Raw genomic sequence first — 12,334 nt, 5'->3', positions numbered from 1 at the left:
TGAATTTTTGCAAAACGAATTTCAAACAATGCTGGATTACCACATGCAAACGGGAGTAATCTGCAAAAGCAGCTACCTAAACATTTTGGGGACTTAAGCCCACAGGTGACACTGTACTTTACTACTGGGTATCAGTATTTTTCACATCTCTTCAGAAAGAATACCTCAAATCACACCTGTCAATCACAAAACAAATTGAACAGGTCTTTGCCCATAGTCAGGACACCAGCCCTGGACAGCAGAACCAGGATTTGGTAATTTCCACTTAAACCAACATTACAGTTTGGTGCCTTCTGTTTATGCAGGCACCTTAATTAATCTTTGCCAATGCGTGGCTGAGACAGCCACTTTACAGTTGTAGGATAACACAGCATCGCAGGCTAGGATAAAATTAGTCTAAATAACAGCCAGAAGCACAGTAATAAGGAACTTTGAGAGAAAAAGGAAAGAATGTAATCCTTCCAGATGAGCTATTAGTTTTTATAGTCTTTGTTACAAGCAGCATGAACTTTGGCTGGCGTACAGAGAGAGCAGCCGGGTGAATTGCACAGTCCTTGCGTGGCAGACGTTGGGACCAGCTTTAGGACCAAGCTGGCAGGACCAGCGGTGGCTGCAGCCAAGCTGCCGGGTGCTCATGTGCTCAGGGACGGGGAGGTCTCAGCAGCGATGCTGACCTACGCTCCTGCTTTTAGGGCTGATCACTTAGTGGACTTAATACAGGAAGATTTGTTATTAGAACAAGTGCAACATGATTCGGGGAGCACAGAGACATACGTACTGTGGAAACTGCTCTGCTGATTTGTGGTACATGCAGTGCAACCAAAGTGACAGCTGTGGATTATAAACAAATTGCAAAAAGGCAAAATTCCATTGAGTTTAGCTTCAGATGAATTTTGGGCATATCATTCTTCCTTCCTCTAGGTGTATTTTCCTCTTACTCCCAGTGACAGGTAACGAAGCTTGGTGAAAACTACATGGTCACTTAACAGCCTGCTGGGATGATTTCACCCTGACATTCACAACTGCTCAGATTTCTGCTTCCACTTGTGACAGGCGATGCGCTCTGCTGTCAGCCCGCACACCTGCCCCCAGCCACACTTTCCTTCCTCATTCCCTAAATCTGTCATTTGGCACAGATTCCACACACGTGGCAGTCTCTTTGTCAGCTAAGGCAATGGCTCTGACAAATCCACATCATGACCAGCAAAATAACTGCATCACAGCACACATCATCAGTGGCAACGCAATGGCCTCTGAGCGTAATTGGGATAAGAAATCCACAGCAAAAAGCAAACAGAATGGTATCTTAGGAGGTGATGAGATTTACACCATTGACACTAACAGTGCTGCACATTGAGTACTAAATATGCATTAGTGAGCACATGAATTTATGGAGCTGGTCACAGTGACTTCAAAAATTACTCTTTGAAGCAAGCAACATGAAGATGCATACTTTTTGGCTACGAGCTTCTTGATATACAGACTACAATGATAAATGATGACCATTACTAGTGAAATGCTCTGAAGAGAAGCCCTGTTCTTCTGCACGTCTGGAATGACACTGCTTGCAGGAATAGCAACTTAATTTTGTCTCCACAGAAAGCAGATCTAGAAGAATGAATAATAATGGCATACCATCGGGGCAGTGATGGTGTAAGCAAGTTACAGTTCATCTCAGTTCACTTCTGACTACAAAGCAAACGGTAATGTGAAGTTACAAAGCTCTGTTCCTACCTACCCAGTGGACAGCAATGTCCAAGTAACAGCAGGTAAAAGGCATTCCCCTGCCTTTTTTGAAAGACCATCCCATGCAGCTGCTTTGTGAATGGGAAACCTTCATTTGATCCTGTGTGGGACTATCTCTTGCTGAGACAGAGCACGCACATCAGTGTAGCAAGTCTTACACAGCACGCCTGAGTCGACTCTCTGCACCTCCCAGATACTGTCATGGATGCAGAGCTGCACATTGCTGGGAGCCAGGAGAATATCCTGGGGAGCTGTTGCTACATGCTTGCCCCCTCCTTACATGAGCCCACATGTATCAGCTCTCGGCCAAAAAAAATACTGGCCTGCACAAACACTTAGAGTAATGCAGGACTCTGACATAACCACCAAGCTAGGTAACTTTTGTAGTACTGGCATTAAAGCTGCAAACCACCCCAGTCTCTGAAGTTACCTACGTAAAATAAATAAATAAATAAATAAATAAATAAATAAATAAAAATTACTCATTTCATTACCCATTAACTTATTTCAACTTTCAGCAAGTCTTGTGTTCACCTGCAGCAGATGCCATTGGTAATCCTTCGGAAGAAACTCTTAGGGGACTGGACATGTTCTCAGAGGGACAAACACGGCCATCACTCTGCTCCAACATCAAAACTCAACTGGTTCTTCCATTTTCTTCCCCCCCTCCCCCCCCCCATGCAACTGAATAGCCCGCTAGTTCTTTCCCTTGAAATAGTAAAAAAACAAATTTGTATTTAAACTGGAAGACAAAGATGGAAAGTGTCAGTTGTAGCACGGGAATAAAGCTAGTAATGGGATATGTGACTGGATCAACTGGTAACAGGAGGGTGGCTACATGATGACAGGACCCAAACAATTTTCTCTTATGTATGAGTTACACACTCACTTTTCTGACTCCTTCTTGCAACTTTTATTTCAGCACTGATGACCCATGCTCTCCATTTGGGTTTACATATGCCTACTTCATAGTTTGCTCCCAGGAAAGATGCATGTTTCTTACCAAGGTACTTGCACAAGTCTGTCATATTCTCATCTGGATACCTGCTTTAAGCACCGTGATATTCTGTGTTGGCTTCACAACATGTAAAACCAGTAGGAATTGAAGCTCATTATTTTGATTAGTGCTACTGATAACCAACAATGACAGTTTTTTATTGATTCCCTCAAATATTGGAGTAGTTGGGTTATAAAGACAAGATAAATGTTATGCCACTATTTTTTATTTGCTATAATCAGCATCTGAAACAAAAACAAACACACTTTGGAATGCTTTTTTTTTTTTTTCCTATAGGAATAATCAATACAATGCTAAGCTACAATCAATATCAAGGTTAGGTAACACACTCTGGCATTAACCATCCCTCCTTATGGTGAGGAAGACTAACTAAAGGATGCACAATCTTGACAAATGCAGACAGGCTTTTTGCACAGTATGTGCACGTGCACACACACTACTCAAAAAAATACTCCCCACTTCATAGTGCAGGCAGCCAAAAGCCATACTCTTTAAGTTTAAAATAACAAATACTCACCTATATCACAGTACACTGCTTAGTTTATCGCTTCCACTGTGAATTCTGTGCTTTCATTTCATGTGTCTACATTTTGCAATTGTGTACACACTGCAAAATTACCTTTGTATATCACTTGGCATCTGTGCACACCCTCTAGAGCTTAATGTTATGCTGACATCAAAAGAAATCTTGAATTTTAAGGTACTTAAAACAATCAATAAAATTTCACTGAAAAAAAAATCAGTATACATGTTTCTTGTAAGACAGTATGCTTAATTTTATGTTGGTGTCATTTTAATGCCACAGTTTTTGATTATTCATTGTATAAAGAGTAACCTAGGAAAGAAAATCTAAAACACTGTGCCTAAGTTGGTTAAACTCTGGTGATTTATGATATATGTACTGTATATAAATATATTTATGTATATATGTACATATATATTGGTTAACATTCATTATAAATAGAACCGTGTTAACTTCGGCGGTATAAAAATAGCCACTTTCCTGGGAACATGCAAACACAGTATGCTCTCACCTAATCTACAAAACCCAAAACAACCAAAATCTTTTAGCTCTGGTTTTCTACAAATATAAATTGAAGACTTTTAGCGATTTAACCATAAAGTAAGTTTTTTCAGTAAAGATACAAAATCTGTATGATGCTAGCTATAATTAAGCTCAAACACAGAATATTTCGGGTTATTTACTTTCAAGTATTTTCCCATGTGAGCTAATTCTAGACACGCTGCAATATTTTTTTTCTTTTGCAGTAAAATATTGTTCAGCTCTAAACACTAAAAGCCAAATTACAGGCAATCTGGCATGCTTGCACTGCAGGGAAAAGGCTCTCCTCAACACTATTCCTATGTGGGAGGCTGTCCTAATATGGCTATTTGTGCTCCAGATCTTTTGTTCTTTGCAAAGCATTACCACGATTCCATTTCATAGATACTTAAGGCCAGAAGAGAGAGTACTGTGTCCACTTAGTCTCATCTCCTGCTCCCTGAAATTCACTCCGAGGTCCCTGCATTCAGCACAGTGACTGGTAGCTGGACTAAAATGCCTCTCCTGTAATAGCCAAAGAGGTTCCAGCTTCACAAGTTGAGTGGGATCTTGACTTTTTAGTGACTTTTCCCAAGGGGAAAAAATTTCGGTTCCATCCGAACCAAATGTGACATTTTTCCTTTTTTCTTGCCGTATGAAAAACTGAAAAATTTTTTTGTTTTGCCCTGAAACTTTCCATTCTCCTTCAAAGTGTTCTGAGTACCAGTTAGAAAGAAGAAGGGGCTGTGTTAAAAGTTGACGCTACTTCTGTTCTTCCCAATGCCTAACAGCTCAGTACCCCCAGCTTGGGCTATGGAAGCAGCAGAGCCAAGTCCTTCCTTGCTGAAAAGATTTCAGCTCTCTACTACAAGGATGCCTTAAGCACATGACTATGCCAAATATGGCACATGCTGAATTTCAGTTTTTTCATTTTGTTCCACTTAGCTAAAAAAAACATTCCTAGCCATTTCAGAGGAGAGAGGACTGAAATGCAGCTGGTTTCCCATCCCTAAGACTATCTCATCCAGCATCCCTAACACTCCCTCTCATCTTGCTAGCTCTCAGAATTGACAAAAGTATTTTTTCAAAGCAAAACAGCATGGAAGACTCAAGGCACACTCTCTTCAGGATGTTTTTCTTGTTATTAGGGGACATTTTACAGAAGTAGGATATTTAAATGTAAATGGCCTGGGCAGAGGAGGAAATGGCGCCTTGCTTTTTCATTCCTAGAGTTATTGTTTACACATGCATGTTACTGGACAATAGGGGGATGATCTAGATATTCGCCTCCAGCAGGTCTACGGGTATTGGTCTGGAAATGGTTTCCAGAGTAAGATATTTGGTGCATTTGGGTTAGATCTATGACTACCTTTCTGTGAGAATTAAAAGTGCACATCCCAAAATTTGCTGTTTCACCCACTTGCAAGATAGGGCGTGCAACTAAATGAGTTGGAAGTCAGCGAAGGCCTACTCTCCTAAAGATATATGAAGTTGCTTGTGCAAGCTTTTCTCTCTGGCACCTTTGAAAGTGATACTCCTAACTCCTCATCTCTTAAGCAAAATGGTCTAATGTTCCCAGCCACATCCTACGTTTCTTTCCCTGTTCCCAGGATGGCTCCCACATTTTTCCCAGAAGTCTTTTCTATGTCAGAAGTGATGAATCCTTGTTAAAACAGCACAGTCTTCCAGCTTTAATATTTTCAGGAAAAAAAACGCGAGGCATTCTATATCTTATGGTAAGTAGCATAAGTGCACCAAAACAATGTTATGGACGCCCCTGTATTAATTATTTAGAGAGCTGTCATTGGAAGTTGGAGACTGGGAAGTCACAAAAGGCTCGTTTGCCTTCTGATCGTCCTTCATGGAGGCTGCTTGGTCTGAGATGGAAGAGAAGGAGAGCTGGTCATGTTCCATTATGTTCACTTGGTCTTCTTCCTTGTCCTTCTTCACATAAAACAGCTTCCTAAACTTTTTGAGCTCATGGAGTTCACAGAAAGTCTCAAGAACCACCAACATTGCGATAAGGCCAAGCAACAGATAACCTGGGTACAAAAAAAAAAAAAAAAGTTTTAATTATTATTGGAGTAAGTAGGGCTGGAACAGTTTTAACTCTGTACCTTTTTACCTTTTCCCATCCCTGCCATCTCCAAAGATTATGTTAGTTTTCTAAAAAACAAAGCAACTAGAAATGCGTGCAAAACCAATAAAAACAAAATTAAATTTTACTGTAAAATTGCTGCTGATATTTTAAAAACCTGACAAAATTGCTGTATCTGATGAAACCTTGAAGATCATTTACAGCATTTTACTAACACATAGAAACTATCCCAGCTTGACAGTGTTATTTAAATGTTACTCATGACTTTGGTAGCATGACTCTGACTTTTAAAGGTATTAGTTAGCTCCCATAATGTGAGACTTTTGGAAATGAGGTTTTGTATGGTTAGCAGATCTTTTGTTTTCCACTCCAAACATATGTATCCAGAATTTGAGGGAAGGTGTTAAAATGAGCATCTCTTAATCCCAGTTTTTCATTAGATAATGATCATTACAATCTAACAAGGAACATGACTACTTAATTATTTTATCATTTCAATGACTAAATCAAGCAGAAGCTAAGTGTATAACTATTAATACATCAGGTTAATCCAAAGGCTAAACATTAAATGTACTGAAAGATGAACACAGATTAATTATTATAATTTACACATGGACAGTGCTTTGTTACCACAAAAGCATATATTTTACATGCAGTTGCACGTTATTCAGTGAAAATAACACTCCTCCCTCTCTCTCTCTTCCAGGAGCAGTGTTAAATCAATACCATGATGCCAGGTACTGATCTAAATCAACAGTACAGCTAAAAATTTATGAATTGTTTTTAAGCTTTATCTCATGAAATTAAATGGGAGCTATGCATTAAAGCAGGGAGAAAATAGCAAAGCTATGCCAATTTAAAAGCATCTATAAATTTGCACCGATAAATTTTAATTAGCTCTGAAACACAGTCCAGCTAATCAATGGTTGATTTAGGGAGACCTGTGTTTCCCTTGAAAAGCCTGTAGCAATCATCCAGCATTTTCAGATCTGAACTCCAGAACTGTTATTGGAAAAAACTTAGGTTCAGAAAGAGAAAACATTTTATACAACCTGTTTGGTTCTACAAATTCTTTCTTCTTTCATGTGAACAATAATTCAAAAGTTATGACTGTAGATTATTTAACTTCAAAAGTTTTAAAATACATAACTTTGCCTACTTCTTCCATTTAGAATTTCCTTCAATATATTTCTTAAGCATTCTGAAGCTTGAATTTGAAAATTTATCTCTGTCCAGAAAAGGAAAATTTGACTTTTCAGTTGGGGCGAATGGGGAGGGAAGGAGAGGATTTGATCCAACATATTCTTTTATGGTTTTAAGCTTTCAGAATGTCTACAAGGCCTTTATTATGTATGACTTCCACTCCTCACTTCATCATTTAGCATCCCCAAATCAACTCTGCAGATCAGCAGGGTAATCATTAAAATCTGCTGGTAAGATAGACAGAACGGGGAGAGGAAGAAACCTGCAATGACCATGAGTCTGGGGGGGACTGAGGAGAAAAAAATAAAGTGCTCTTTTGGCTAGTTCAAGGCCTTGCTTCAAGGAATGCAAACTGAAGGCACAGTTTTTCTTTAGGTAAAACATAAAAACAAGTTAATGGACCCTTTACCTATATTATGATTGCTGGGTCACATACAGGAGCACAGACAGAGACATACCTGACATGAAAGGTTTGTTTTGTCTGTCTAGATCTTTTAACGAGTGCTTCTGCTGATCCAGGACCGCGCAGACTGATGCCGTATCAGAAAATATATTCATTCAGAATGTTAACACACAGATAATTTTCTCAGCTGTACTCTTTGATCAAACCACTGTGCCTCTCTTCTGTGTCAAACATAATTAAACTACATAAATTTAACATTCACGGTCTTGCTTTGTTATCACCTCAGTCTATTTGTCTCTCTTTGACAGCTGGTATGTCCCAACACCAGCTTCAGCTACCTTCTGTTACAACCAGAGTAAGAAACTTTGCTCTTCTGCCCATTTTTCACTGCTCCTTGATTCACCTCTGTCTGTCATCTCACCTTATGAGTTGACCTTAGGTTACATGAACCAACTCCTGACTCTGTGATGCGCTGTGAAACCTTAGCCTGATATGCTCCTGACCATCTCTGTAACAGTAATGTGAGCAGTTTTTGCTATTATTAGTAGGAAAGAAGTAGCTATAGATCAGCACAATGGAATTCTGTTTTCAGCTTTTCCTTTCTTTACTAAGAAGCTGACCTTATTTAAAACTTTCCTCTTTACATGATTACCTACAGTGCCCAATTTGCTAGCTGATGCCTCAAAGCAATCACCATCCCTGGAATGGATAGGTAAAGCCTGTTTTCAAATTATTAAGAAAAAAAAACAACAACTAAACAAAAGAAAACCAAACAACAACTCATTTAATTGTTTAGTTTGACACTTACATGTAATTCCAATTTTATACAGCTCTCGGAATTTTTGATTGTAGCCTTCTCCTGGCACATAGTCTCCTAGGCCAATGGTGCTCAGGGAAATGAAACAAAAGTAAAAAGATTCCAAAAAATTCCAGTCTTCTTCCAGAACAGAAAATATTGCTGCTGGAATAAAGAAAAAGCAGGAGACAGTGATGAACCCAAGGACTACAGCATGGATGATTGCAACGATCTGCTTGGAGAAGCCCCAGCGGATGTGGAAATAGAGCACAGGCCGCCTGGTGACATAAACAATAATGCGCTGCACCACTGCTGTCAGGAAAAGCAGCGTAAACGGGATCCCGATGACTGAGTAGATGATGCAGAAGGCCTTTCCTCCATCAGACAAAGGCACTGTGTGTCCATAACCTGAAATAAAGCAAAGGGAAGACAGACTGAGCCAAATCTGGGACCCTCATGTACCTATTTGATATTGACTATAATGCACAAGGTAAAGAACTGCTTTGCTAGTGCTAAGTCTGAATTCTGCTGTTCTTGACAAATGCTATTCAAAGAAGGTCTGCTTTAAGCAAGCAAATAGAGCCTAAGTGCTGGCAATAAAGAAGTAAAAATCCAAAAATATTTTTGGATTTCAAAACTGTGAACAAAATTGTATTAATGCTTATTTTGGAGAAGAAAGTAATGCCTACTTGGGAGCAGGGAACCTGTGGCAGGAAATCTGAGTTTTAATCTGGGTTTTCCTTTTTGTTGAAGTTTTACAAATTGATGCAACTTTTTCTTTTACCCACTTTATCAAGTGGTATAATCTATACTTCAGGAAAGCATTCCTATATTTACTTTGTAGTAAAATACTCTGAGACCTCCTGTGAAAAGCATTTAAATTGCACTTAAAAGCATTTAAATCAGCATTCCACATGGCACACTTCCATATTCCCAAGAGGTGTTTAGATGATAACCCATCAAACACCTAAAAGCAGAACAACATTTTCACAGCCAAACTCCAGGATCCAACCATTGTGGTTGGATTTTTGCCTAGTCATTTGCGTACCAGAAATATCAATAGTGATCTGTTTCAGCTGCAGGAATGCATCCACTGTTTTACAAGCTGATCACGGCCAGCAACCTCAATTCCACAAATGTGTGCAATTACACTCGTATACAGCTCAAGCAGCTATGCTGCCAAAGCACACCCTGCCAGACAGCCTGGTTTTAAGTGTGAATCACGGGTGCAGAAAAGAACAGTAAAGCCAGCATAAACCAGGAATGCTTTCTTCTGTTTGCCAGCCAAGAAAAATTTGTTTTTATTGCAGCAAGGAAGGAGAAATCTCTTGAAATCTTGTTTGTAGTTGCAGCTCTTTATCCTGATATTCCAAGCAAGTGCAGACAGGCCCTAGTAATTCTGCAGTATTCCCCCCTAGTAATTGGGGGCCTCCTACCTTCTGCCCCATTAAACCAACTGTTCATGGAATCATTAAGGTTGGAAAAGACCTTCAAGAATATCTGATCCAACCATCACCCTTCTACCAATATCACCCACTAAACCATGTCCCTAAGCACCATGTCCAATCTTTACTTGAAAACCCCCAGGGACAGTGACTCCACCACCTCCCTGGGCAACCTGTCCCAGTGCCTGACTACTCTTTCTGAGAAGAAATATCTCCTCATTTCCAACATGAACCTCCCCTGGCACAACTTGAGGCCATTCCTTCTACTCCTATCACTAGTTATCTGTGAGAAAAGGCTGACCCCCAGCTCCTCACACCTTCCTTTCAGGTAGCTATAGAGAGCAATACCCCTCTTATATGAACACCTGGTATTTCTCCTCTAGATTAGTGAATGTAATAGTAGAAGTATTGCTCTTTTAAGTTTTCCAGCAGAGTAAGAAAAAGTAATATATTTTTTTTTAATACACAGAGATGCTTCCAGACAATGAAAGATGGGCAAGATGTTGTATCATTCCAACACACAAAATCATTCCAGAAGAAATCTATGACACAAGTCTTCAGTTGTATTTGAATTCTAATGACTACCAAAAATTCATCTAAGTTCAGTCTTTTGAACCCCAGAAGATCATAATGGCTTTTTTCTTGTTCACCTTCTGTTTGCTGTATGTGTTTTGAGATGAGAGAACTGAACCACACAGAGCATGTCAGATGCAGCTGAACCAGATTTAGAAACTGGCCAAGAACACTTCCAACACTTCCCACTTCCTGATTTACTCTGCCCCTAGTAATACCGGATATCTGGCTGGTGCTTCTGACCACGAGTGAGAACTGAGATGACATCTTCTTGGCCCTGTCTATCAGAACAGCAGGGCCTTGCCCCTCAGAGGTATCCAGGTATTCATCTGTGCAGATCCCATCGCTCCATATGTGAAACTATGATGGTGTCTGCTGTGTGCATCACTTAACATTTTATCCCACTCATTTTCAAGTGATATTTTATGGCCCAGCTGCCCTGTGGTTCTTACAGCTTTTTTTTTTTTTTTTTTTTTTTTTTTTTTTTTTTTTTTTTAATGAAAGTAACCAACTCCAAGTTTCAAGGAAAAGAAAGGTGTGTTTGAGTTGATCATAGCATATCAAACTGACTCACGTTATACAAACATGAAAACAGCAACTGCAATGCTTTATCACATCACGGGAGCTTCAGTAAAACAGCACTAGAGATGTGTTACTTGATTAAGACATAGGGCAGACCTCATTTGGTCTAATCTACCTCATTCTCTACATCCATGCTTAAGAATGAATTCACACTGACAGAAGAACAGGGAAAGGTTACTAAAACAACCAGAGGAATAGAAACTTTTCCACGAGTGAAAGATAGAAGTGGTTGAATTCCTTGACACAGCTGAATGGAGGCTGAAAACTGATATACTATCTCCCTGTTAAAGCAGCAGCAGACAAGTGCTACCAAAGGAAAAGAAATGTTTCAGATGAAGAATCATGTTACCACACAAACAAATAGTTTTGATGTAGCCGTAACTAAATTTAATCTAGGAATTAGAAATAAGGTTTCTAACCTTCAGAGAAGAGTTTTGCAACAGCCACACACATGCAATACCAGGGAAGGAACACAACTATGTTTAGGATGGAGTCCTGGTTATTCATCATAACCAGATTATGATGAAGCTTGGTAACTTTACAGATGGTGTTATACCATGAAGCTATACATGACAAGCAGAAATGGAGCTTGCAGATCTACAAAAGCCCTTATGAGCTCAAGATTCCTATAATTAATGTATGCTTGAACCGTACAATTCATCCAAGTTTTTACTAATTTGAACCCAAATATCTGTATCATGTGTAGAAAAAAATAAAAAAAAAATAACCCCCTGATGCGTTTGTCAGTTCTTTAGGCACAGGACAGGTTGATGGCAATTTAATCCCAGCCTCTGTGCTGACCCAAGCAGTGATCAGCTCATTTCTCAGTGAGGACTGCTTCTGGTGCTGTTACCTCTCTATCACTTCTCTCATAATTCCTGAAGGACAGGCAAATCATCTCTCCAGGTGCTACACAGGATACACCCAGATTCAGAGGAAAGTGTAAAATCAAAGACTTCACTACAGGAAAGTTTGCAACAAGGTTTGGTTAAGTTGGGTGCTCAGACCAGCCTCTTGGCTAACCCCTACCAAAATTTTCTGAATTCACAGAATTAGCTGAGATGCCTAAAGCAGATGCTACCTTCTAAGGTCTGTTCTGCCATACCACATAAAGGTTAGAAAGGGGATTGTGCATCTCTCAGCTGTTAACAGGAAGCATAGCAATGCTGAATGCAGGCTTCAGCTTCAGACCAAGGAGAGACTATACACTCCCCTCAGCCAGCCACAGTAAGAATATGACATCTTCCAGCAGCAACAGAGGAGGGATCAACACGTGCTTGCTCCTCAGGATCCAGAGTCACTGGTTGGGAATAACTACACTGAAAAGCTTGAGCTAAAACAGTCACAATTTAGAAGGCTGTGGCAGGCAGGGAGGAACATGGCCCATATTTTTTCCCAGTATGAAACTGCTTGCATGACTTATTCCTA

The 12,334-nt window shown here is 39.7% G+C and overlaps 1 protein-coding gene across 1 annotated transcript in view; it reads right to left on the bottom strand.

Annotated features, from left to right (window-relative positions):
• Window positions 1-2,687: 2,687 nt before the first annotated feature.
• KCNK1 (potassium two pore domain channel subfamily K member 1) overlaps window positions 2,688-12,334 on the bottom strand; it is a 33,247-nt gene continuing 23,600 nt past the window's right edge. Inside the window, exons 2-3 of the mRNA XM_082757185.1 lie at window positions 8,319-8,714; window positions 2,688-5,848 (exon numbers count right to left, since the gene is read on the bottom strand). Of these exons, the coding sequence (XP_082613311.1) occupies window positions 5,589-5,848; window positions 8,319-8,714 (656 nt within the window). The 3' untranslated portion in view covers window positions 2,688-5,588. The remainder of the gene's footprint in view (window positions 5,849-8,318; window positions 8,715-12,334) is intronic.

Source organism: Aythya marila, assembly GCF_965140915.1.
Source record: "Aythya marila genome assembly, chromosome: 3".
In the NCBI taxonomy this organism is placed as follows: Eukaryota; Metazoa; Chordata; class Aves; order Anseriformes; family Anatidae; genus Aythya; species Aythya marila.
This window is presented reverse-complemented; position numbering and strand designations above follow the sequence as displayed.